Source organism: Syngnathus acus, unplaced genomic scaffold (assembly GCF_901709675.1).
Source record: "Syngnathus acus unplaced genomic scaffold, fSynAcu1.2, whole genome shotgun sequence".
In the NCBI taxonomy this organism is placed as follows: domain Eukaryota; kingdom Metazoa; phylum Chordata; class Actinopteri; order Syngnathiformes; family Syngnathidae; genus Syngnathus; species Syngnathus acus.
Genome location: NW_023590221.1, coordinates 169,892 through 197,634, shown reverse-complemented (window position 1 = coordinate 197,634; position 27,743 = coordinate 169,892). Strand labels below are relative to the sequence as shown.

At 47.8% G+C, this 27,743-nt stretch overlaps 1 protein-coding gene and 1 non-coding gene across 4 annotated transcripts; both read right to left on the bottom strand.

The window, feature by feature from the left end:
* Positions 1–4,781: 4,781 nt before the first annotated feature.
* Positions 4,782–4,893, bottom strand: LOC119118838. The gene has a single exon (XR_005096988.1). It is a non-coding gene; the product is annotated as a U5 spliceosomal RNA (small nuclear RNA).
* Positions 4,894–15,570: 10,677 nt separating this feature from the next.
* LOC119118830 lies at positions 15,571–19,676 on the bottom strand. 3 transcript variants are annotated; one of them, XR_005096983.1, is made up of 3 exons: positions 17,181–19,675; positions 15,826–17,105; positions 15,571–15,663 (listed from the first exon to the last, which is right to left on the bottom strand). XR_005096983.1 is itself a non-coding variant. In XM_037245618.1 (3 exons), exons 1-3 carry the CDS (start codon positions 19,005–19,007, stop codon positions 16,528–16,530), a joined length of 2,343 nt encoding a protein of 780 aa, XP_037101513.1. In that variant the 5' UTR covers positions 19,008–19,676; the 3' UTR covers positions 15,582–16,527. The 3 variants fall into 3 exon arrangements, 2 of the variants coding, with proteins under 2 accessions (XP_037101513.1, XP_037101512.1); XM_037245618.1 differs by having other exon boundaries at positions 15,582–16,535; positions 16,598–17,105; positions 17,181–19,676; XM_037245617.1 differs by having other exon boundaries at positions 15,582–17,105.
* Between the last annotated feature and the right edge of the window lie 8,067 nt (positions 19,677–27,743).

The following is a 27,743-nucleotide window of genomic DNA, read 5'->3' as shown; positions in this document are numbered from 1 at the left end:
GAGGAGTAGCGACTCTACTCCGAGTCTCTCCCGGATGACCGAGCTTCTCACCCTATCTCTAAGGGAGAGCCCGGACATCCTGCGGAGAAAACTCATTTCGGCCGCTTGTATCCGGGATCTCGTTCTTTCGGTCACGACCCATAGCTCGTGACCATAGGTGAGGGTAGGAGCGGAAATCGACCGGTAAATTGAGAGCTTTGCCTTTTGGCTCAGCTCTCTCTTTACCACGACGGACCAGTACAGAGTCCGCATTACTGCCGACGCTGCACCAATCCGCCTGTCGATCTCGCGCTCCATCCTCCCCTCACTCGTGAACAAGACCCCAAGATACTTAAACTCCTCCACTTGGGGCAGGATCTCATCCCCGATCCGGAGAGGGCATTCCACCCTTTTCCGATCGAGGACCATGGACTCGGATTTGGAGGTGCTGACCCTCATCCCAACCGCTTCACACTCGGCTGCGAACCGCTCCAGTGAGAGCTGGAGATCACGGCCTGAAGAAGCCAACAGCACCACGTCATCTGCAAAAAGAAGAGACGCGATGCCTAGGTTTCCAAACTGGACCTCCTCAATGCCTCGGCTGCGCCTAGAAATTCTGTCCATAAAAATTATTAACAGAATCGGTGACAAAGGGCAGCCTTGGCGTAGTCCAACTCTCACTGGGAACGAATCCGACTTACTGCCGGAAATGCGGACCAAACTCTGGCATCGGTGATACAGGGACCGAACCGCCCTTATCAGTTGGCTCGGTACCCCGTACTCCCGAAGCACTCCCCACAGAACCTCCCAAGGGACACGGTCGAACGCCTTCTCCAAGTCCACAAAACACATGTGGACTGGTTGGGCGAACTCCCATGCACCCTTGAGGATCCTGCTGAGGGTGAAGAGCTGGTCCACTGTTCCACGGCCACGACGAAAGCCACACTGCTCCTCCTGAATACGAGGTTCGACCTCCCGACGGACCCTCCTCTCCAGCACCCCTGAATAGACCTTACCAGGGAGGCTGAGGAGTGTAGTCCCCCTGTAATTGGAACACACCCTCCGGTCCCCCTTCTTAAAGAGGGGAACCACCACCCCAGTCTGCCAATCCAGAGGCACTGTCCCTGATGTCCACGCAATGTTGTAGAGGCGTGTCAGCCATGACAGCCCCACAACATCCAGAGCCCTTAAGAACTCCGGGCGGATCTCATCCACCTCGCCACCGAGGAGTTTTTTAACTACCTCAGTGACTTCGACCCCAGAGATTGGAGAGTCCGCCTCAGAGTCCCCAGGCCCTGCTTCCACAATGGAAGGCGTGTAGGTGGAATTGAGGAGGTCTTCGAAGTATTCTCCCCACCGACACACGACGTCCCGAATCGAGGTCAGCAGCACGCCATCCCCACTGTAAACAGTGTTGACGTTGCACTGCTTCCCCCTCCTGAGACGCCGGATGGTACCAGGAGTGGATTTTTTTTGTCACCGCGGGAGGGGGACGTTGCTTCGTTCGGTGTCCGGGGAGGGTGCCTGGTCCCCGGACTCGCCTCTTACGCGCGCCCGCTGTCATTCTCCGGAGGCAAAGTTACACTAAGGGGAGGCTGCCTCCTCCCGCCTGCCGCCCGAGGATGCTGCCTCATCCCCGGACGAGCCTCTTACGCGCGCCCGCTGTCATTCTCCGGAGGCTAAGTTACACTAAGGGGAGGCTGCCTCCGCCCGCCGCCCGTGGATGCTGCCTCATCCCCGGACTCGCCTCTTACGCGCGCCCGCTGTCATTCTCCGGAGGCTAAGTTACACTAAGGGGAGGCTGCCTCCGCCCGCCGCCCGTGGATGCTGCCTCATCCCCGGACTCGCCTCTTACGCGCGCCCGCTGTCATTCTCCGGAGGCTAAGTTACACTAAGGGGAGGCTGCCTCCGCCCGCCGCCCGTGGATGCTGCCTCATCCCCGGACTCGCCTCTTACGCGCGCCCGCTGTCATTCTCCGGAGGCTAAGTTACACTAAGGGGAGGCTGCCTCCGCCCGCCGCCCGTGGATGCTGCCTCATCCCCGGACTCGCCTCTTACGCGCGCCCGCTGTCATTCTCCGGAGGCTAAGTTACACTAAGGGGAGGCTGCCTCCGCCCGCCGCCCGTGGATGCTGCCTCATCCCCGGACTCGCCTCTTACGCGCGCCCGCTGTCATTCTCCGGAGGCTAAGTTACACTAAGGGGAGGCTGCCTCCGCCCGCCGCCCGCCGACGCTGCCTCATCGCCGGGCCGGCCTCCCTCCCGCGGCAGCCTCCCTAAATTCGACAAAGTTCCACCCCGCCCCTGGTACCCGCCACCTCCAGCAGGGGGGGGGGGTTGCCGACCGGCCCCCGGAGGTGCTCCGGCCGACAAAAGGTTGGATCGAGGGCTGACTCTCAATAGATCGCAGCGAGGTAGCTACTCTGCTACTTACGAGACCCTGACCCAGAATCAGTTCGTATGCAAGTCATTTAGCACCGGGCTCTTCTCAAACATGCTATATCGTTTACCGGGAGTGGGATGCCCCAAAATCCTACTGGAGCACCCCGGGCCAGTATCGTACGGCTCTGCGCACTGGGGGCGTCAGACACCCACCGGCTATCGCTGGACCAACCGGAGTGCCGCGGCGCTAGTGGTATCGCCGCGTCTAGGCGGGATTCTGACTTAGAGGCGTTCAGTCATAATCCCGCAGATGGTAGCTTCGCACCATTGGCTCCTCAGCCAAGCACACACACCAAATGTCTGAACCTGCGGTTCCTCTCGTACTGAGCAGGATTGCTATTGCGACGACACATTATCAGTAGGGTAAAACTAACCTGTCTCACGACGGTCTAAACCCAGCTCACGTTCCCTATTAGTGGGTGAACAATCCAACGCTTGGTGAATTCTGCTTCACAATGATAGGAAGAGCCGACATCGAAGGATCATTTAAAAAAAAAAATTAAAAAATACACCTTCTTCACCTACTATATTTTGCGGTTTGGGGGTGAAGTGGATATATATTCTGAAATTCTCACCGACCTCCGTGGAGGAGAGGCCGGATTTTCGCCATTCGGATCCGACCGGAGAACCGGCGCGGCTCGGACGGAACGTGCGGCAGCCCACGCTCGCACTTAAATATGCTGAAATTCTCACCGACCTCCGTGAAGGGGTACAATGCCAAATTTTAAAGGTAAGGAGAAAATGTGTGTCAGTGGAATTATTATTGAATGTGCCGGACTTAAAGCACTTCCTCGGAAGCAGATATGTTGCCCTGCACCTGCGAAGCGCGCTCCTTACACAAAATGCACCGAAAAGCCAAGCAATGACACGATTCTGGATGGGCTCATACCTCCGGAAACTAAAGCTAATAACCACCGACCAAAGAATTCCTGTGTCTTTTAACCTGCCACCTTCTTATTCCTTAATCAAGAAGTTTTTGAAGAACTTTAAATTAGAGCAAGAAAATAGTGAAATTTTAACAAATCACAGATCTATGATCTCTGTCGTACAGGAGCGGGAAGCGGTGTGTCCAGTGCGCGGGCTTGCATTCGGCGAGCCCACAACAGTTTGGCACAACGTCAACCACCCCGCTCTCTCGAAACAAACTTCGGGACCTGTCATGGATGGTGGCCCATGATGTCCTCCCAGTCAGGTCCATTATGCACTCTCGGGGCATGTGAGCGCTCTCAACGTGCCCCTGATCTGGCTGTGGTGCCCAGGAGTCGGTGTGGCACCTGCTCTGGTAGTGCAGGGCTGCCGTAGACCTGTTGGCGACCTGCAATTCCCAGCAAGGGAAGCGCTGAATGCAGACCTTGTACTCTATGGGGTGAGCCTGTTGAAAATCAAGCAAGAAGACTTTACAAAGCAGTCGCTGACCTTTGCCACCATCAAAGACGCCATGTGGACTTCCAGAAACTTGCTGGTAAGGAAGCACAGACAGATCCCCCCCCCAGCCCGTGGCTGTGCTCCAAATGGCTGCAGCAACTCTCACAGCTGCACATGGCAAGCCTAGGAGACATGGACCTGGTATTGCAGTACCTCCAGGAACGGTGCACCCCCTCTACTGGTCAAATCAATAGTTCATATGTTAGAAAACCATTTCAATCCGTTGGCTTCATTCTTACAGGATTAAGCAGTCAATTATGACTTGATGGGGTCTGATCTAAATGTAAGATGTTAGGATTTGAGGCTTTCCCACCAAACAGTTTGCAAATAGGTTCATTTCTCGAGGCTTCATGTGCACACAAACCCCCCTGCTGGTCAAAAGGAGTGATTTATTCCATTAATGAGAATTACATTGACCTTTATATTTTGCTTCATGTAGCCTGATCAAAATGAATAAAACTTCTCTCTGTATGTGCATTCACGTGTAACATTGAAGGAGGTGGATATTGTGTTTCAATATGTAAATAAATACCATCATTGTCTATTAAGACACTAAAAGTTGATGGAACACATTTTGTTTTGAGACTGATGTGCTTATGGATGAAGATGGCTTGTACTTGTGATTGTGCTTGTGAACAGTAAAGAGGAGTGCTTGTGCAATTGAGGGGGATGGTTATTGGTTTTGATTCAAAAACAATATTTTTTGCCAAATTACAATAGATTGACATGTGCCCATTCAAATGGGTACCACCAGAAATAAAACTGCATTGATAAACGAGGTCTTAAACGTGATTGTCTGTCTGCACTCAGCATAATTTCTCTTTATGTGAACATGTTCACCTCTGTGTCGGTATGAATTACTTGACAGTATGACTGTTGCACGGAGTATGATATAGGCAGTTATCCGTTGCGATATTGATATTTTAACAGAGAAAGATAGCTCCGCTTTCGCAGAGCATCAAAAAATTTAGATAGATTCTTATGGTTCCTCCCCACGGAAATCTTGAGTAAAAGGCCAAAGATTTATTCGATCTGAAGAGAAATAAGAGTGAGTTGATAATATGGGGAAAAGTTTATGTTTAATGTATCATGATATAGTGAGAGCCCTTCTGGTTGCTAGCAGGTCTTTATTCTCCCGCCATAGAAAGGCTAAGAACATCAAGCCCGGGTGGAATAAATGGGTAGCTGGCCACCATGCAGAGGCCAATGAGGCCCACAAGGCTTGGGTAATAGTTGGTAGGCCCAGACAGGGACCTGTCCTTGAATATAAAAAGAAAATGAATGCCAAGTACAAAGGTAGGTGGAGGTAGCATTATTCAGCACTATTTAACAGTCTGAAAAGCGAGCCCTATCATGTAGGCCTAATTGAAGAGGAAAGTATTTGTTTTAATTGTCATGAGGTGTCTATTGCCATAGGACAACTTTCTGACAGAGAAGCCAGTGGTCTGGATAACATCACAGCAGAGCATTTAAAGTTAGCTGGCCCCCGATTGACAGCGCTGCTGTCTCTCTGTTTCTCATGGCTTGCTGACTCACGGTACTCTACCTGACTCCATGATGTCTGTTGTTCTGGTCCCTGTTATAAAAGACAAGGCTGGTAAAGTAGGATGTATTGCTAACTGTAGACCAATAGCTCTAGCTAGTATACTCTCCAAAGTTTTAGAAAAATTACTTCTTGACAGATTAAGTGTATATATAACTACCGTATTTTTCGGACTAAAAGTCGCTCCGGAATAGATTAGATTAGATAATCCTTTATTATTCCCTCAATGGGGAAACTCCTGTGTTAGCAGCAGTACACTTAACATATACACACACACACTCACACACACGCATGCGGGGAAGGGGGTAAAAGATTTAAAAAAGTAAAAGATATACATAATTAAAAAATATGGACAGTATATACACAATACACAATATACAGTGGAGATAAAAAAATATTAGATAAAAAATAGTGCAAAGGAAGAAAAACTGTGCAAAAAAGCAGGTAAAAAGAGTGTGAGGTAGACAGATATTGCACATATGATTGCACACATGGTTATTGCACGTTACTATTGCATGTTATTATTGTCCGTTAGCCACAGTGATCGGCCTGGTTGTACAGTCTGATGGCAGCAGGGAGGAAGGACCTGCGATGCCTCTCGGTGGTGCATCGTGGGTGACGAAGCCGGTCACTGGTGGAGCTCTCCAGGGCTCTGACAGTCTCATAAAGGGGGTGGGAGACATTGTCCATGATGGAGGACAGTTTAGCCACCATCCTCCTCTCCCCCACCACCTCCACCCGGTCCAGACTGCAGCCCAGGACAGAGCCGGCTTTCTTCACCACCTTGTCCAGTCTCTTCCTCTCCGCTGCAGTGATGCCGCTGCTCCAGCAGACCACCCCATAAAAAATGGCGGACGCCACCACAGAGTCGTAGAAGGTCCTCAGGAGGCCGTCCCTCACTCCGAAGGACCTCAGTCTGCGCAGCAGGTGGAGTCTGCTTTGGCCCTTCTTGTATAGGGCCTGAGTGTTAACAGTCCAGTCCAGTTTCTTGTTCAGGTGAACACCCAGGTACTTGTAAGAGTCCACAATCTCTATGTCCGTTCCCTGGATGTTCACCGGCGAGGGGGGGACTTTGCGCCGGCGGAAGTCCGCCACCAGCTCCTTTGTTTTTCCAGAGTTAATCTGGAGGCGGTTCCGCTGGCACCAGTCCACGAATCTGTGATTCAGTTCTCGGTACTCCGTCTCGTCTCCGTTGTTAATGAGACCGACGATGGCGGAGTCGTCCGAGAACTTCTGGAGGTGGCAGGTTGATGTGTGGTGGGTGAAGTCAGCTGTGTAGATGGTGAAGAGGAGGGGGGCCAGGACGGTCCCCTGTGGAGCTCTTGTGCTGCAGACCACCGTGTCAGACACACGGCCTCCTGTCCTCACAAACTGTGGTCTGTTTGTGAGGAAGTCCAGGACCCATGATGTCAGCTGCTGGCAGACTCCAGCATGGTGCAGTTTGTTCCCCAGCAGTTCTGGCTGGATGGTGTTGAAGGCACTGGAGAAATCATAAAACATGATCCTCACAGTGCTTCCAGCCCGCTCCAGGTGGGCCAGGGACCTCTGCATGAGGAAGATGACGGCGTCCTCAACCCCGATGCTCGGCCGGTAGGCAAACTGCAGGGGGTCGGCGGAGGAGCTCACCAGGGGGCGCAGGTGGTGGAGGACCAGCCTCTCCAGGGTCTTCGCCAGGTGGGATGTCAGGGCCACCGGCCGGTAGTGGTTGAAGTCGCTGGGGCGAGATGACTTGGGCACCGGTACCACGCAGGACGTCTTCTACAGCTGTGGCACCCTGTGCAGCCTCAGGCTCATGTTGAATATGTGCTCCACGATCCTGCACAGTTGCCTGGAGCAGGATCTGAGCAGCCTGGAGGTGATGCCATCTGGACCCGTCGCCTTCTTCACCTTGAGCCTGGCCAGTCCTCTCTCCACCTGGGCTGTGGAGAGCACCATGCTGGGTGGGGAGGTGTTGGGTGGGGTGGGGGGTGGGGGTTGCAGGGGGGGTGGTTGTTGGGTTCGGTGGAGTTGAGAGTGGGCTGGGGGGTTTTGGAGGGGGAGTAGCAGGGGGCGGGGTTGAGGTGAGAGTCCTCGGAGCAGAAGAGGCTCCAGTCGGGGGAAGTTGCAGCAGGGCTGGGTGGGTGGGGGAAGGAGTGGATGGTTGTTCAAACCGGTTGAAGAACCGGTTCAGGTCATTCACCCACTCCTGATTCCTGTCCAGCGCAGGTCTGGAGTTGCTACGTCCTGAGATGGTGTTCAGGCTCCTCCAGACCCCGCTGACATCGTCCCGCTGCAGTTGGTCTTCCATCCTCCTCCTGTAGTTGCTCTTCCCCTCCCTGATCTTCTTCTTCAGGTCCCTCTGCACCGTCTTCAGCAGGTCCCTGTCTCCTGATTTAAAGACCCTCCTTTTGTCCCTGAGCAGGTCTTTAATCTCAGGGGTGATCCAAGGTTTGCTGTTTGCAAAAACTCTGACTGTTTTTGTGGGTATGGTGGAGTCTACACAAAAGTTTATGTAGTCTGTGACACAGCTGGTGAGACTGTCGATGTCGTCCCCGTAGTCCTCACAGAACACGTCCCACACCGTGGTCTCAAAACAGTCCTGAAGAGTCTCCAGAGACTCTTCAGACCAGATCTGTCTGGTGTGGGTGACTGCTGGTTGCCTGTGCACCAGAGGCTGATACAGGGGCAGAAGGTGGATCAGATCGTGATCAGATCTTCCAAGGGGGGGAGGGGGGATGATGTATATGCCTCCTTAAGGTTGGCATAAAAAAGGTCCAGTGTTTTATTTCCTCTGGTGCTGCAGGTGACATATTGGCTGAAAGTTGGAAGTGTGGATGAAGGAGAGGCATGATTGAAGTCCCCGGTAATAAGGAGGAGGGCATGTGGATGCTGTGTTTGCAGCCTGCTTACACTGCTGTGCAGGACATCGCGAGCTGCGTCGGCATTAGCATTAGGGGAAACGTACGCAGTTATCGCGATACCGTGCGAGAGTTCCCGCGGCAGGTAGTGTGGCCTCATGCTAACGGCTAGCAGCTCAATGTCCGCGCTGCAGAGTTGCTCTTTGATAGTGATGTGCCCAGGGTTACACCATCTATCGTTCACAAACACAGCAAGCCCCCCTCCTTTCCTCTTACCGCTCTCTCGTGTCCTGTCTGCCCTTATCAGGTTAAATCCGTCCAGAGCGACGGCAGAGTCCGGTGTTTGCTCCGTTAGCCAGGTCTCCGTGAACAGAAGCATGCTGCATTCCCGGTATTCCCGTTGGTGCCGTGCCAGCGCCGTTAGCTCATCCATCTTATTACAGATGGATCTCACATTCCCGGTGATGATGGTGGGGAGTGTGGGCTTGAAGCGGCGTTTCTTCTTCCGGCACATAACACCCGAGCGTTGTCCTCTTTTCCTCCTCTTCAGCTCGAGGGGAACATCGGGCTTGCAGCCGGTTAGCTTCCCTTGGCTACAGAGGGCTAACAACTGATCACGGGTGTAAACAATGGAGCGTTTACTTCCTGTTTCGGTCGTCGCTGGGGTGATGAACCAGGTGAAAAATAGGAAAAATAAAGGGGCCAGCCTCACTGTTTTTGCAAACATGTTTCTGCCCGGTAGAAAAAGAAAGCACACGTTTCCACAGAAAACACAGGACTGAGAAAAAAAGAAAATAGTCCAAAAAAACATATAAAACGAGACAATATACAGACGAGTCGACGGAGCTGCTGCAAACGTGTCGCCACTACCGCGGCGCCATCTTGTTTTTTTTTTTTAATACGGCGCACTAGCCATCCTTCCATCCATCCATTTTCCGAACCGCTTAGTCCCCACGGGGGTCGCGGGCGTGCTGGAGCCTATCCCAGCCGTCATCGGGCAGTCGGCGGGGGACACCCTGAACCGGTTGCCAGCCAATCGCAGGGCACACAGAGACAAACAACCATTCGCACTCACACCTAGGGACAATTTGGAGTCTTCAATCGGCCTACCAAGCATGTTTTTGGGATGTGGGAGGAAACCGGAGTGCCCGGAGAAAACCCACGCGGGCCCGGGGAGAACATGCAAACTCCGCACAGGGAGGGCCGGAGGTGGAATCGAACCCACACCCTCCTAACTGTGAGGCGGACGTGCTACCCAGTGCACCACCGAGCCGCCTCGCACTAGCCATAAAATGCACAATAAAGTAAAAAAAAAATATATATATATATATATATATGTTAGGGTTTGCAGAATATCTTCATCGTATGATTATGTTGGAATGTAACCTGTAATAATTTACCTAGCTTGTCCTGTCTTACCAAAAGTAGTAGACCAAAGTGCTAAGATCTTTTCACCTGATTGACTAGCTGCAGAGGAAGCAATCAAAGTTGCTTTGTTTCCACAAAGTCGTAAAAGGCCCCCTGCTATGCTTTGATCAGCAGGGGAGCGGCTTCACCCCATCCTGTGTTCCCACACCCCCACTTTCAACCCCACTGTGTTTCTTCTCAATAAATATGCACCTGATGAGGCCTGACTTCAGACTTCATTCGACCATCGCTGTAAGCACAGCGACGAGTGAACTCTCCGCCTGCAGGTGTCTGAAACGACTAACTTGTCTCCAGTGTGGTTCTTGCAAAATAAGTTAGAGTGAACACTACCCTAACATTTTGGTGCCGAAACCCGGGACCCTCATACCCGCCATCTGGCTGACGGAGGACGAGGCGCTGTACACCGTCGACGGGCCAGCGTCCATTAGGAGGACCTGGTAAAGAAAGACCTGGGAAGGAAATCCTTCGCTGGGCCAGCGTCTTAGGTCTGCCTTCGTCTGACAGAGGTGGATTGACGGGACCCGGCAGTGCAACGAACCAGGGGACAAGTAAGTCAAAGAAAAAAGCGCTGATACGGCTTTGGTTTGTCCGAGCTATGAGATACGGCTTTGGTTTGTCCTAGCTATGAGATACGGCTTTGGTTTGTCCTAGCTATGAGATACGGCTTTGGTTTGTCCGGGCTATGAGATACGGCTTTGGTTTTTCCAAGCTATGAAACAGTTGGGATTCTAGTCCCAGTGGAAGGAACGGGCTAAGAAAAGACAGAGTCTCTTTTTCCTAATTGAAGAAGGGCGTAGATTCTTTCTTTTTTTTTTTGTCCGTTCTTCCAAGCTGTTTGGGAGGGTTTTACACCCATCCTGGATAGGCCTAAAAATAAAAAGCGCTGGTGTTTGTGTGGTTGAGAGTGCGACTGGTAGGATAAATTGACCGCAAAGAGAATTTGGTGGAAGGTCAATTTAAACCTGCATTGAGGATCCTCAAAGAAAATAAAAATGAAAAAAATTGTATAAACCTATAATACCTAATTAAGATGGGAAACAAAACCGGTAAATCCCTAGCTCTTGAAGGAGATGAGAAGTACATGGCATGTAAATTTCTTAATTGTATGCAATACATGCCAAAGTGGAAGAAAAAGTATGGAGTAGAAGGGAAGTTGAAAGCTGAAGTGTGGAAGATAGTGGTTGATGTTTTGGAGGAGAGTGTGAATAGGAAGTCAAAGGGACTGAAAAAGAAAAGTAAAGAGAAAGAATTGATTTGTGCTAGAATGTGGTTGAAAGCTTCACAAGAGAAAAGAGAACAAATTCAGGAGACAAAACCTGGAAAGATAAAAAGTGACGAGACCGCCATTCAATTAAGATTTGAAAAAGAATTCTGGGTGCACAGTGGCACCCCATTCGATGATGCGGCTGAGAGTGCTTATCAGCAACGTCTTAAAAACGCGCTCATCACTGTTTCCCCCCCCGACTTCGGCAACTGGGTGAGGAAACATTTGGTGGAAATAGATATTGCAAGTGTGACAACAACTACGCAATGGGCCAAAAGTTCTGATGTATTTCATCTAGGCGATGATGATGATGTTGACCTAGATGAAGATACAACAGTCTTCTTTCATGGGTCCCAGCAGGCCAGAGGAAGAGGTAGAGGCCAACAAGGTCGCAGGCCGCAATGTAACTCAAAACCCCCATCAGATTCTGACAACTGTTGGAACTGTGGGAGACGGGGACACTTCGCAAGAGAGTGTCGTCAGGCAAAACGACACCTATCAAAGGGTGGAGGAAGGGGCAGAGGAAAAGCCAAATTGTCAGCGTGACTAGATTCCTCCCCTGTGATCTCTTGTGCTCCTACAGAGGAAGAAATAACAGATGTCCATATGAAAGCAAGACATGTCATTGTCAGATTATTAGAACGTTTTTAGATTGTTAGAGCTCCTGTCCATGCAAAGAGTATGACAATGCTGTTGTATGCCCAATGACAAATGACCAGAGATCAAATTGTGTATGTACACTAAAGTTAAAATTTGCAAATCTAGTGGTAAATGAATGCAACTGGCTTCTAGAAGATAAATAAAACTTAGAATGTGCTGTCCTCGTGTGCGTGGGAGGGACCAGCTCATGATCGACCACAGGAAATGGCCAGCCTGTGACGAATCATTGGTGCTGGGATCTACCTTACGCGCGCGAGAGCTGTGCATGCGTGTTAAAATTATGAAAATTGGCTAAACTTTTAGTGCACAGAAATTTGCTAGACTGTGGTCTATCCAATTTGCACCGCAGAACAGAAACGCTTTTGAAAGATAAAAATGAGAGGAAAAGAGAGAAATCTGTTTGCGAGCAGAAACTGATCCACACTAGTGCATGTTAAGTAAGAAACGACAGAACATGCTTTCAGGAATTGGAAGAATCAAAATTGTGAAGGAAAACTTCTGATTGATTTGCCAGCAGTTTTTTTTTTGCGTGTTGAGTTTTTTTTTTGGATTGGTGGATTGTTCTATCAAGAACCTTGAGATGGAAACGGTATGTGAATGTTGTGTGGTGAGCTTGGATGTATTGGGACCGATGTGATAGAAAGTCTCCTTCTTGGAGACTGCGTGTGAGATGCAAATGAGCATTGATGACTGATTGCCTGAATGAAGGGAAAATACAGGTTGAATGGTTGGCGTTGTTGGACACTTCTATCCAAAATTAGTAGAGCGACTTTGAAGAAAGAGTGATTTTGAGTACGTTAAATGCTAAGGAAGAAATAAATATATAAAGGGAACAATCAAAGTGGGTATGCAATTGTGAAATTGCCATACCAGATCGCTGAAGCAGAGGAGCTTCCATACAGCAGGTCAGCGCAGGCTGCTGAGCTAATTGCACTAACAAGAGCTTGTGAATTGGCGGAAGATAAGGAAGTCACTGTATACACAGACAGTCAGTATGCGTTTTCTACTCTGTTCTATTTTGCAAAACAATGGGAGCGCAGGGGGTTGACAACATCAACTGGTAAGCCAGTTACCCACGCCTCCTTGTTAAAAGACTTGTTGCAGGCCATTCATTTACCTGCTAAACTGGCTGTGTGTAAATGTGCTGCTCACACCACAGGCACAGACGAAGCCTCGAATGGAAACAGACTAGCGGACAGAATTGCTAAAGAAGCGGCAGCAGGGAAACATGGCCATGAATTTTTTTTAATAGATTCAGAGGACACGCAACTCATAGATAAGACTATACTGACAGATATGCAGGGCAATGCTCCAATGGTGGAAAAACGAATGTGGACGACAAAAGGAGCAATAGCGGACACAGATAATATCCTCCGCGTCGATGACAAACCTGTTTTGCCTAAGTCACTTTTTAAAGCAGCGGCAATTGCGACGCATGGGCCTTGCCATGTGTCGACAGGGGGGATGAGGTCCATCATACATCAACAATTCACTACCTTTGGTTTGGATGTTTACTTAAAAAATTTTTGTAAAGCATGTCCCGTTTGTGTGAAACATAATCCACAAGGAAACATGAGACCTAAGAGAGGCTCATTTCCAAAACCGTCTTACCCATTTCAAATCATGCACATGGATTTTATTGAGCTCACACAAAGTGGACCTCACAAATACTGCCTAGTGATGATTGATGCATTTTCCAAATGGGTGGAAATAGTTCCGTCTAAACGTGCGGATGCCTTAACAGTGGCAAAAGCCATTTGCAAAGCCATCATACCGACTCATGGCATCCCCCAAACCATTTACAGTGACAATGGTCCACAGATGAAGAACAGTCTTTGGCAGACTGCATGATTAGAACGCTCAGACTGACAGAGGTGTCAAATGCAAATTTACTGCCGCCTGATCTTTCATCCTCACAGGTCGACAACAGCGTCAAGCCAGGAGACTGGGTCTACATCAAAGTCATCAAAAGAAAGAGCTGGGCCAGCCCACGGTGGGAGGGACCATTCCAAGTCCTGCTGACTACCCCCACCGCAGTAAAGATAGCTGAACGGCCCAGCTGGATTCACCTCAGCCACTGCAAGTTGCAGAGAGTGCTGGACCCCTAATTCGGAGTGGTGGGGAAGGCTAACTTCAAAGGAGTCCTATCGTTTAGGGTGGGACGTCTCAATGTTGGTGAAGAAAACAACGATCCCCACTCCGCTAGGCGAGGGGATGTCCCGGTGTCTCTGCCATCCTAGCAGCAACGGGGCTCCATATGCCAGATGGATCCTCTGCTGCGTTGTGGTTGGAGCGTGCTATGGTCTATGGACTCAACTGAACAGACCAAGTGACAATGTTGACCGTGGAAAACGATGGTCACACGATGAGAACTTTGAGGATTGGTCATGGGACCCGAGAAACCCATACGAAACCAACACGTGGTACCGCTACGTCAAATTCACTGTGAGATCGCACACACAGGAGGGCTGCTATGTGTGTTCCAAACTCCCGCCGTCCTCCACACAAGTTCACTTGGAGGCCAGAGCAATGAATGTCACTGAAGCGAAATGCATGGCATCCATGGGAGGAGTTGGATATCAACACCGTGCTGTCACAGTCAGTGATGCCGACCCGTCCCGCCCTGGACTTGCGGAAGGTACCTGTGATCAGCTTTTCTGGACAAATCTCAATGTGACTGTTAAAGGACGGACACTGCCGCAGGTGGCCTTCACAGACCGGCCACCTGGAGTGAACTATACGTGTTACATCCAAGGAAGTGAGACCCACAAATGCATTGACAGAGACTGCTCTCCAGGAGGGAACTGGATGGGAGCTTTGGACATCGCCACTGAGTGTCAAGATAAGAGAGCCATTTCAGGTGGTGAGGGCTCTCCGACCAACATGGCTGCACCATCAAACGGAACATACTTCATACAGAACGGCTGGTGGCTTTGTGGTCACAAGGTTTATCCGATGCTGCCCGCCAACTGGACAGGAGTGTGTGCACCAGTGTGGGTGACAGACCACACCTACAGGATTCAACATCGTCAGCTGACGACAGCACACAACTCTTCTGGACGTCGCCGCAGGGCGATTACAACCTTTGACCCCCATGACCCTGTCTGGGGTGCAAATGTTCCGGACGACCATAAAATATGGCCTGTCGGAAACAAAGTTGTTCATGCGCTTTTTCCTTGGATCGGAGTTGGAAAACAATCTCTCTTCATCGAGACACTGAACTATCGTTTTCAATCCTTTGTGAACCTCTCACTGCAAGTCGATGATGGACAAAATAGAGAGATCCAGGCTATTAGACTAATGGTCTTGCAAAACAGGATGGTTCTGGACTTGTTGACGGCAGCACAAGGTGGTGTGTGCCACATCATTGGGACTTCCTGTTGCACATACATTCCAGGAGATAACGACACGCACATCAAGGAAGCCATGAACTCACTGAGGAATTTGCAGCAGGCCATGTCGGAGGATAACATCCCACATCAATGGGATTTCTTTTCATGGCTATTCTCTGGCGCGTGGTGGCAGTTGCTGTTGAGACTTGTGACGCCTGTGCTTGCTGTGCTGGTATTGTTGTGCTTGTTTACGACCTGTGTTATCCCGTGTTTGAAGTCTGCTGTGACAAGGTTTGTGTCTTCTACCGTGGCACAAGTGCATATACAACTTCTCAGAGATGACGGATGTGATGACTATGATGTGCTGCGAGACGTGGATTGCGTAGATGCTGTTTAGCTCAGCATTCTTTTACAGAAACTTGATGATTTGACCATCGAAAATGCCTTGCAAGTGATGGGTACAATGACGTACTGTTTCTGTGTTTTTCTTTTTCTTTTTTTATTGGTAACATTCTGGTCGCCTAAGGCAGAGGGGCCGTGTAACTCTTTTCCTGCATTTTAATCTGGCCGCAGGTTTTTCAGTTGCACACAAAATTTGGACTGGAGCATTGAGGGAAATACCTCGTCTTCACTGGAAATTGTTGCTGTCATTGTATTTTCTTTCTTATTGTAGCTCCCTCTTGTCAATCAGGCGTACAAGCAGTTCTTCAAAACGGGCATTTATTAAACTCCTTCTCCACACACATGCCGTGAGAACTAAAAGACATAAAGACTATTAACATAAAACGTTCTCACAGAGAACAATAAACGTTACACACAAAATAACTTAAATCTGCTCATGCACTTAAAACACATTCGTCATGTTCTTGCTAACATAACATAGCATGGCTAACATCATGGCTAACAGCTAAGGATTACCTCATTGCCGCATTTGCTCGAGGGAGAAAACGAAGAAAAACGTAAATCTTGACAATACAGGTCTTCAAAACTCCGGTTTCACCAATAAACAAAAATGCTATCAGAAAGGAAACTAAATAAGCATTCCTTGCCTTCTTCATCACTTGCTTATACAAAACGGAAAACGTCGCCACCCGGTGGCTCAAAATCAGACACACTCGCCCTTGTGTAACTCACAAAAAAGGAACCGCTAACACAAAAACAAAAATTGGTTCCCACTTGGAAACAGAGCTTAGCTCAAAACGTTACATATCAGTGCATTTTCTTATGGCAGCTACACTCCCACCAAATCACTTGTGATTTTCTTCAACTATCTGAGATGAGTAGGACTAAGAGAAAAAGGGGCAAGTATAACTGAGGTAAGTATAATTAAGGTAACTATAACTAAGGATTAGGTCATAAGCTAGGTGGCGCTAGGGAGGGGAGCTCTAGAGAGGGTAGACTGGAGGCTCTCATCCTGCTTCAAGCAAGGTCACAGTCTTATGTATAGGTCTCTCCAGGTAGGTTTGCTTGTTGACTCGTTTTCCAGTGTCATTTAGTTCTGAGTCGCTGATCAATAACTGTATCTTCCTCACATGACCATCTTCACTTGGGTACACTTGTGTGACCTTAGCCAGCTTCCATTCATTTCTTGGTGTATTTTCATCCTTTATAATCACTATGTCATTGATCTTGATTTCTGCTTCTTTTCTTTCTTCGAGACTCGTGGCTTCATTGATTCTTTCTGTCAGACCCTTGAGCTCTTTGACACGTCGTTTGAGTCTAGCGATGGCTTTGACTAACATCATCCAGCTGGAGAACTTCTGGAAGCGATCAAGCAGTGAGTCTTCCGTCGTCAAGGTCTTGCCCACGAAGGCCTTTAGAACTTCAGTGTCTTCTGCTAACATCTCTCCCACCTTGATGTCTCCGCTGGGAAGTTCTTCTGTGACTTTCTCTGCATCTCCGCGTGCAATCATCTCACTCATGAAGGTCTTGTAGTCCTTCCGATATTGCTCGTCCCTCTCCAATCTCTTTCTGAGACACTTGAGACGGTGATCTGCACAGATTCTGTTCTGTGGCAGGCTTGGCCTTTCTTCTTTAAATGGGAGAGGCATTTCGCAACGTCCGTCTGGCTTCGCTTTGATTCCTTCCTCCATTATGGATAGAAAACGTAGATCTTCCTGTGAGATATGAGCATCTTCGGCTATTCTTTCGTTGAAGTCTGATTCGAGTGCCTTAATGACTTCTGGTGGTGTGATGACTTCCTTGATTTGTGTTCGATATATGTATCGTACTTCACTTGGTTGATAAGCCTGTGACTCAATGTGTGGAGTCACTTGTTTCACAACGATCCTGTGGCTGCTTCCAATTGCATCTCCATAATCGACGCAGGGATCTGCACAGCCAACTATACTCCAGCCCAAGTCTGTTCGTTGAGCGAAAGGCTCATTATCCTTTCCTGACACCACTTCTCTGGGCAACAGGGCCTGAGAACAGTTGTAGCCTATGAGCAGGCCAATCTCACAGTCACATAAAGGAGTGATCTCTCCAGCAAGGTGCTCTAGGTGAGGCCATGATCTTGCTGTCTCAGGTATGGGGACATGACTTAGGTTTGCAGGAATAAACTCTCTTGTGTAGGTTACTGGGAGAGATATTTTCCTTGTCTCATTATAACCTCTGACCTGCAGTCCAGTTAACTTCTGACTCTGGATGACGGTATCTTTGGATGACATCGTGGAGAGCTTTAATTGCACAGGCTGTTTCTCTGTAACTAACACTTCTGCCGTTTCTTGCAGGATGAAGGTGGTGTCGCTTTGGTTGTCCAATAGAGCGTATACGAGCACTTCCTGCTCTGGATTACTTGCTGTGGACAGCCATACAGGAACAACTGTGGAGGAATAGGTGCTCCTCTTGTCTTGCACCACTCTGTTAGCTGTTGCCTCTACTGGTGTCTCTTCTTTCTCTTCAGACTCTGATAAGTCTTCCTTTTTCTTAAAGCGTCTCCCACTCTCCTTTCTTTCGCCATCCTCTTGTTCTTTCCTATCGTCTTCCCTTGGACGATTTTCATGTAGACATGTTGGATGCTTCCTTTTGCATGTCTCACAAATGCTTCTCTTCTCACAGTTCTTGGACTGATGTCCTGATTTCAAACATCCAAAGCAGAGCTTGTTTGTTTTCACAAACTTGACTCGTTCTGCAGTTGTCTCTTTCAAGAACTTTCGACATGTCTGTAAGCCATGATTTGACTTCTCACAGAATACACATCCTTTAGCATCTGTTTTCTCTTCAGAGCTACTTGCTAGCACCTTAGCACCAACACTTCGTGTTTTTTGTGGCTTCTCCTTTCCACCATCTCCAGACTTCAGAGCGTGAAGGGAGGTAATCGGATTACAAGCTATATCGGCTTCCTCTGTGACGAATTCCACGAACTGATCGAAGCTGGGGAAAGTCTCATTTTCCTTTTCCATCCTGGTCACCCTTCGGTTCCATCTTGCTGTAAGCCAGTCGGGGAGCTTGGAGAGCATTCGTTGGTTTTCACCACAGTCGTTAAGGACCTCCAGGCTCTTTATTTGCGACATGGCTGCTTGACAGCCTTGAAGGAAGTCTGAGAACTCTCGTAGCTGAATGCTTTCCTTGGGTCCTATGTTTGGCCATGAGGCCAGCTTATCTCTGAAAGCCTTAGCAACCATAAAGGAGCTTCCATATCTTTTTTCCAGGACATCGAGCGCTGCCTGATAGGCTGCATCTGTTCCCAGAAGGAAGTATCCCTCAATGGCTTTCCTTGCTGGTCCACCAACATATTTTTGTAGGTAGTAGATTTTTTCATTCGCTGGTATATTCTTTCTGCCTATCAGCGTTTGAAAGGACATTTTCCAGCCCTTGTACTTTAGTGGATTTCCACTGAAAACAGCAGGCTCTGGTGCTGGGAGACGGCTTACACTGAAGGACTCTGCTAGTACCTTGGCGAAATCAGTTGTGCTATCCTCTTTGGGAGTAGTTATAGAAGATTGCATCCTTGTGATTAGTTGTGGCGTGACAGCAGGTTTTGAGTCGAATGTAAGCCTTTCTCGTTTGGGCTTATAATCCTTGAATAGATCCAGCAAGTCTGAGGTTGAGCCTTGTTCTTGTTTATACACTTCTAGTTTGGCCTTGGCGGCATTCATCTTTTTTATGGTCTCTAAGCGTTCTATCTTTCTGCGCTTTTCTTCCAAGACCTGTTTATTTGCAGCACATTCTTCTTCTTGTTGTGCAAGCCTTTGTCTGTACTCAGCTTCTAGGTTTCTGAGTTCACGTTCCTCACGCTCCACTTGCTCTTGGACTTCCAAAGTGGCTTCATTTGCTGCTAATTCTGCTGCAGCTTCACTTATTTTTGAAGATTTACATGAGGATCTACTTGAGAGTGATGATCTTGAGCTTGCACTGCATGCTTCTGATACTTCTAATGAGAACACAGAGCCAGTCTCAAACCACTCTATTTCTTGCTCGTTATCTTTGTCTTGGAGATGGTTCCAAGCATGCTCTAATATCTGCCTTGAGACAGTGTCGCAGGTGTCTGTTCGACGGCGTGTCTCTTTATCAGGGATTATGCATTTGCGCAGGTCTTCGTACGCCTGCTGTACATCATTTGATGCTTCTTTTATCTTGTTGATGAGAGTTTGTAGGTTCTCTTGAGAAGAGGCTCCCTCTATCTCCTTCCTTGATTTCTTAGCAAGAATCTTCCACTTGTCATAGGTACGTGAGAAACGATGTTGGAGACCTTTGAGTTTAGTCTCTTCGAGTTCTTGTCCCTTCTCAGTGAGCCTTCTAGATCTTTCACTTCTTCTTATTTCATCTTCTGGGGCAGGTCGTTTGCCTTCACTTATTTCAGTCTCCCCCTTAAGAGTTTTATCTGCTTGCTCACTATCAGCATCCTCAATGCCTTCTAAGATTGGAGTTATCCCTTCTATCTTGGACACATCCATTTTAGGAAGTCTCATGAACTCAGTATTTATCTGATTTACTAATGTAATGATGTTATAGTTTTATCACTTGACTACAGTAGGCTATCTTGAATTACTACTGACTCCTGTAATTTACTTTATCAACCAACCTGTCTAATATATTGACTAAATGTACAATAAACTTAATTTTTCATTGCAATGACTTAATCACTTAAATGTTGTTCTACACCTTTAAATGTTCGCAAATGAACTTGTTTTCAAATGCTATGAATGGTCGTTCACACCTCAATCAGACATTACTAGGTGCAAATAAGCAAGCACTTAAACCTTACAACATGCACACATCACCATAACATTGCACAATTTAGCACTTGTAGGTCCCTTTACAGCAATTGAGGCTAGTCCACCTTTAAACATTTAACTTGTTCAAATGTTTACTTATTGTTGACTGGCACCCCAAGCTCTCTGGACTCAGGTAGCTACTTGTGTAGGCAGGTGAATGTACAGTCTCTTATCTGTCCGATGGAAGAGGTGAGTGAAGTGACTTGCTTGTAGCTCTGCCGAACACCGTCTTGTTCTGGCGCCGGGCTGGCTGAGTTCTCACTGTAGCTCCCTCTTGTCAATCAGGCGTACAAGCAGTTCTTCAAAACGGGCATTTATTAAACTCCTTCTCCACACACATGCCGTGAGAACTAAAAGACATAAAGACTATTAACATAAAACGTTCTCACAGAGAACAATAAACGTTACACACAAAATAACTTAAATCTGCTCATGCACTTAAAACACATTCGTCATGTTCTTGCTAACATAACATAGCATGGCTAACATCATGGCTAACAGCTAAGGATTACCTCATTGCCGCATTTGCTCGAGGGAGAAAACGAAGAAAAACGTAAATCTTGACAATACAGGTCTTCAAAACTCCGGTTTCACCAATAAACAAAAATGCTATCAGAAAGGAAACTAAATAAGCATTCCTTGCCTTCTTCATCACTTGCTTATACAAAACGGAAAACGTCGCCACCCGGTGGCTCAAAATCAGACACACTCGCCCTTGTGTAACTCACAAAAAAGGAACCGCTAACACAAAAACAAAAATTGGTTCCCACTTGGAAACAGAGCTTAGCTCAAAACGTTACATATCAGTGCATTTTCTTATGGCAGCTACACTTATGTTTGATTGGTCGGGGTTGACATACTCATACGATAAAACAGGGGGGATATGTTAGGGTTTGCAGAATATCTTCATCGTATGATTATGTTGGAATGTAACCTGTAATAATTTACCTAGCTTGTCCTGTCTTACCAAAAGTAGTAGACCAAAGTGCTAAGATCTTTTCACCTGATTGACTAGCTGCAGAGGAAGCAATCAAAGTTGCTTTGTTTCCACAAAGTCGTAAAAGGCCCCCTGCTATGCTTTGATCAGCAGGGGAGCGGCTTCACCCCATCCTGTGTTCCCACACCCCCACTTTCAACCCCACTGTGTTTCTTCTCAATAAATATGCACCTGATGAGGCCTGACTTCAGACTTCATTCGACCATCGCTGTAAGCACAGCGACGAGTGAACTCTCCGCCTGCAGGTGTCTGAAACGACTAACTTGTCTCCAGTGTGGTTCTTGCAAAATAAGTTAGAGTGAACACTACCCTAACAATATAAGTCACTCCGGAGTATAAGTCGCATTTTGGGGTAAATTTATTCGAAAAATCCAACACCAAGAACAGACATGAACGAGCAACAACAGGCTAAACGATAGGTATGCTAATGTGACATAAACACAAACAAAGAGCTGAGGACGGGTCTGACGTAACATTCAGAGTTATTCAAATAACTATTACATAAATAACACGTTTATCAAACTATCTGTGTCACTCCAATTCATTAAATTGTTGGTTTGACACAAATAAACTTACACTAAATTTAAGTAAAACAAAGTATATTATATTTGGAAACCGTCCGACTAACAGACAAAATTCTTACAATAAATAATATAGAAATAGAAAGAGTAAATGAAGTAAAATTTCTTGGAGTGCTTATAGATAATAAATTAAGTTGGAAACCACATATAATGTATATCAAATCAAAAATTTCAAAATCACTAGCAGTATTATATAAAGTAAAATACCTTATAAAGCAGTCATCATTATATTCCTTGTACTGCTCCTTCATACTCCCATACATTATGTACTGTGTGGAGGTGTGGGGCAATACATACAAAACAAACAGATCCAATCTTCATTCTTCAAAAAAAACCAATACGACTTGCAAATAATGCTGATTATAGAGAACCATCTAACCCTCTCTTTATTAAACTGAACTCACTGAAATACAACGACCTAGTCGATTTTAAAACCATCAAACTCATGTACAAAATAAAAAATAATCAATTGCCAAACAGTATCCAGAGGTTGTTTGAGTGGAGGGAAAGTACCTATTATTTAAGAGGAACACTTATGTTTAAAAGAGATTTGGTGAGAACAAACTTAAAGTTACATTGTATAACAGTTAAAGGTGTGGAATTATGGAACACCAGCAGTGAAGAACTAAAGAACTGTAGTACCTTACCTAAGTTTAAAAAAATGTATAAGGACAAAATATTGACGGGATACCGTAACATGCTGTGAAGTTGTTTAAGTTGCTTTTGTATTTATCTAAAGAATATATATATATATATATATATATATATATATATATATATATAAAATATATATATATATTTTTTCTCTTTAATATATTTGACTATGGTCGAATTTTTTGACAGAATCAAACAGAAACATGTCGTTACATGGGGTAGAGTCAGATAAGCTTAGGCTTCCTTCTACTCCATTTTGAACAAATATGATTTTACGATAAAGGGAAAATTATAATGCAATATCTTTATTTTTTCTTTCTTTTTATGTTCTATTGTACTATGGAGTTATCATTCTCTGTATTTTTACTTTTTTCTTGTATTTCTTTAATGTTCGAAATAAAAAATAAAAAAAATAAAAAATCCATCGATCGTCCTTTATGGAAACGATGCCACGTATGTGTCGCGCCGCTGACGTCTAAATATCCTGAATATTCCACAGACCCATATAACGATATATAAAGTATATATCAAATAACTATCATATAAACAACAATATTATCAAACCATCTGTGTCACTCCAAATCATTAAATCCATCAATCAAATTCCTCGTCCTTTGTCAACAACGCCGCGCGTGCGCCGCTGATGTCAGCCTTGTCATTATTCCACAGATTACTATATAACAATATTGTTTAGCGTTAACAAAGTACCAGGAAAGACGTGGGTTTGGTAAACGGCTCTTTATTTAACAAAAAAGAGTTCAACGAGCCAACAACTACTGAACTGTAACGATAAAAACATATACAAGTTGCTACAAGAAATAAAATATATCAAATAACTATAACAGAAATAGTTCACCGCCACACGGCCCCAAGCGCCGGCATCGACTTCCAGGCGTGTCTAAATCTAAACAGGTCTTCATGTCTAGTGTATCATCAAATTGAAAGAGGAAAATATACTAGGTAAACTGTTTGTGTGCTGTTTTGATCTTTGTTGTGGTGACCCCAAATGTCAGTGACAAAAGCCAAAAGAAAGAGGCAAATTTTTCATCGTATGTACAATTTTTAATTTGTTTCTCTTGACTCCAGTCGAGCAACCTGTGCTTGCTGATATTCACAATCCCTGCTTACTTTGCTGCCCTACCCCTTACAAGAAGAAAAAGTTATTTTAGTCTGAGCAACCTGCTCCCTACTGAAAATAGGGTTTCCAGCTAAGGTTTCCAACTAGGACTAGGGTTTCCAACTAGGGCTAGAGTTAGGGTCAGGGCTAGTTTGGACTAGGTATATAAAAAGTCTGCCCCACCTGAGGACCGAACTCTTGACCTTCAGATTGTGAGACTGACATGCTAGCACCTGCACTATGAGGCTGTGCATTTGCGGTGTTAAAACTCTTTTTTACTGTAAAATTGATCCAACCACCGGCCATTTCAATCAAACTGAACTTCACAGAAAGAAAAAGTGACTTTAAGTCTGACCATTCTGAAACTAGGGTTTCCAACTCAGGTTAGGGAGGCCAACTAAGGTTTCAAACTGTGGCCAGGGTTTCCAACTGGGGTTTCCAACTGGGGTTTCCAACTGGGGTTTCCAACTGGGGTTTCCAACTGGGGTTTCCAACTGGGGTTTCCAACTGGGGTTTCCAACTGGGGTTTCCAACTGGGGTTTCCAACTGGGGTTTCCAACTGGGGTTTCCAACTGGGGTTTCCAACGAGCATGAGGGTTTCCAACTAGGGCTCGAGTTAGGACTATATAAAAGTGTGCCCCGTGTGAGGGTCGAACTCACGACCTTCAGATTTTGAGACTGATGCACGACCACTTGCACTAACAAGGTAATATGTCAATTGCATTACAATTCCCTTTTACTGTAAATTGATTAATCCACAGGCCATTTATGTCTGTAACAATTGTGAACTTCACTTGCCACAAAAGGCTGCAGTCATCAGAAGTTGTTGCCATGTTTCACTTGGTACAGTCTTTCATATGGCTATGTGGCCTAATGGATAAGACGTCTGACTTCGGATCAGAAGCTTGAGGGAGGAGAAGACGACAGCCTCCACGTGGCCTCCTCTGCAAGTAGCAAGAAATGGTGCAAGACCAACTTGTGAAACAAATGTCGTCAACCAAACGTCGAGCTCGTCGAGCTCGAGCTGGCAGGCTTAGGACCGGCGGACGGGCAGTAATCCCGACCGTCGAAAACCGAGGCCTGTCAGTGCTTCAACTCAATGTTGAGGGCCTAACAACCGCCAAACTCGAAGTCCTGCGTCACCTGGCTGATTCCAACGAGGCAGCGGTTCTGCTCCTGCAGGAGACACACTGCACATCCGACAACATCCTCAAGATTCCTGGGTTCCATCTTGCTGGGTCCATCTACAGCAGGGGTGTCCAAACTTTTTGCAAGGTCCGGGGTGGGGGGGGGGGTGCTAATGGGACGTCAAACGCTGCGCGTTCGCTTCTCTTCTGGGGGGGGGCTAATGGGACGTCAAACGCTTTGTGTGGCGGGCTCCATCTAGTGTGGAAACTGAGAAGTGCAACAGAGTTCAGCTCAAGCTTCTTGTGCGGGCCATATTCTATTATGTTTTCAGAATTTGCTGCGGGCCAATAAAAACTGGGCCGCCGGCCGCAGTTGGCCCGCGGGCCGTAGTTTGGACACCGCTGATCTACAGCAAGCAACACGGTGTGGCAACGTTCGTCAGGACTGAATTAAGCTGGTCAGCCAGCAGCCAATCCCCACCAGGCTCTAACATCGAGTGGCTGGTTCCAAAAATCCAGGAAACATCAGTCAATGTATACAAACCCCCACCATCGGAGCTGTCCGTGACATCACTCCCATCAATAACTGCACCTGCCATCTATGTAGGTGACTTCAACTGTCAGCACACAGACTGGGGTTACAACCACACAACACCTAATGGAGTGGCGCTGAGTGAATGGGCCTCCAACACTGATGCTCTGCTGCTGTACGACCCCAAGGAGCCTCCAACGTTCTTCTCTGCACACTGGAACACCTCCACCAACCCGGACCTGGCCTTCGCCATCTGCCACTGTAACGACCCGAAACTGGAGAGACGCATCCTGGATAGGTTTCCCCGATCACATCACCGGCCATCCATCATTAAAGTCCCAGCACTGGTGGAACCGGTACCAGGGAAACCCGTCAAGCGATGGAACTTCCGAAAGGCCAACTGGGAGTCGTATGCTGAGGAGACTGAAAGAAGGTCAGCTGGCCTGCCAGACCCAGACACAGCCGATCTGGATGCGGCCTATGCAGCCTACTGCCAGGTCCTCCTGGGTGCGGCAAAGAAGACCATCCCACGGGGCTATAACAGGAACTACATCCCAGGTTGGGACAAGGAATGCAGCCGCCTTCTGTGTGATCACCAGAGGGCTAGCTCCAGAGAAGAGGTGGACATGACTGCAGCAGCACTGCTCCAGAAGCTGGATATCACCCGTAGGGCTAGATGGACAGAAGTCGTCGAATCAATCGACTTCACCCATTCTAGTCGCAAGGCGTGGCAGACCATCAACCAGCTCACAGGCAGAAATACAACACCCCACAGCTGCCCAGTCACAGCAAATGCCATTGCATCCCATCTCCTGAAGAACGGCCGCTTCCCGGATGCTGACAAAGTTTTTGCCCGACTGATATCGTGTGAGGTGTCTGGCCTCTCGGGAGCGGCCAATGTCGATTCCAACCTCTCGGGAGAATTCACAGCAGAGGAACTCAGTGAGGCCTTGAGCAAGCTCAAGCCAGGCAAATCCCCTGGCCGTGACAACATCCACCCAGAGTTTGTCATCCACCAGAGCACAACAACATCTGGTTGGCTCTGTGCTTTCTTTACATCATGCTACCGGAGATTAAAGCTCCCAAAGACTTGGCGCCGTGCCTCTGTCATAGCTCTGCCGAAGCCAAATAAACCTGCAGAAGATCCTAAGTCATACAGACCAATCTCGCTGCTCTGTGTCCCATTTAAGATCTTGGAGAAGATGATCCATAGCCGCATCGAGCCAGTGGTGGACTCACAGCTCCCACGGGAACAAGCTGGTTTCCGTCATGGAAGATCAACAGCAGACCAGGTAACACTACTCTGTCAGGACATCGAGGACAGCTTCCAGGACAGTGAGAAAGCTGGGGTAGTGTACCTGGATCTGACGGCTGCATATGACACCGTGTGGCACCGGGGACTCCACCTGAAGCTGCTGAGGACAATACCAGACCGGCACATGGTGAAGTTCATCATGGAGACAATTTCCAACCGCAGCTGCATCCTCCAGACCAGCAGTGGCCAGTGCAGTAGGCTCAGAAGACTGAGGAACGGGGTACCGCAGGGGTCTGTCCTCTCGCCGATGCTGTTCAATGTTTACATCCACGACCTACCTGATACAGCATCGAGAAAGTATGGCTACGCAGACGACCTTGCCATCATGCTGAGCCGACCAACGTGGAAGGCGATGGAAGAGGGTCTTAATGAAGACATGGGCACACTGGTAGCATACCTTCGGAGGTGGCGTCTACAGCTCAGCGTCGGAAAGACAGTCGCAGCGGCATACCACCTTAGCACCAGAGAAGCCAGGAGGGAACTTGAGGTGCGCGTTGACAACAAATGTCTGGAGGTCCAGCAAGCCCCGAAGTACCTTGGAGTGCGTCTGGATCGGACATTATCCTTCAAACAACACCTGGAAGAAGTCAAGGCCAAGGTGACATCCAGAGCCGCGCTGATCCGCCGCCTCGCTGGAACAACCTGGGGAGCCTCCGCTAAGACGCTGCGAATATCCACTTAAGCCCTGGTCTTCTCTGCAGCAGAATACTGCAGCCCAGTCTGGAGCAGAAGCCCGCATGCGAGAAAGGTCGACGTGGCTATTAATACCTCCCTCCGGATAATAACTGGATGCTTGAAACCTACTCCTGTGTCCCTCTTGCCGGTCCTCGCGGGAATAGCACCGGCCGGCCTCCGACGGGAGGCTGCCACCCTCGCCCTGGCCAGGAAGGCACAAAAATATGACTGGCACATCTTGCACAACACCACAATAACACCAGCACCTCCAAGCAGACTCAAGTCCCGCCACCCTTACAACAAGGCAGCACAAGAGATGCTCAACTCCACCTCTGAGGACATCTCCAGAGATGCATGGTTGGCAGCAGCTTGGAAGCAGGAGTGGGAGTCGGCCGGACCCTCCCGAGTCCACCGCTACATTTGGGACCCAGGAGATGGCGCCATCGGAGGAGACGACCTACCACGCCGGCAATGGACCACGCTGAACCGCCTACGGACTGGGGTCAGTCGCTTTGGGTCATCAATGAAGACGTGGGGCTTGGCGGACAGTGCGGCATGCGAGTGTGACCCTGAGCAGACCGCCGACCATATAATCAACATCTGCCCCTTATATGGACCA

Excerpts from the sequence above, each read along its gene's own strand:
- LOC119118830 (XM_037245617.1), bottom strand. The coding sequence starts at position 19,007 with ATGAATGCCGCCAAGGCCAAACTAGAAGTGTATAAACAAGAACAAGGC. Across the intron at positions 17,106-17,180 it reads ACAGGATCGTTGTGAAACAA|GTCATCACACCACCAGAAGT; the intron begins GTGACTCCACAC and ends CAAATCAAGGAA.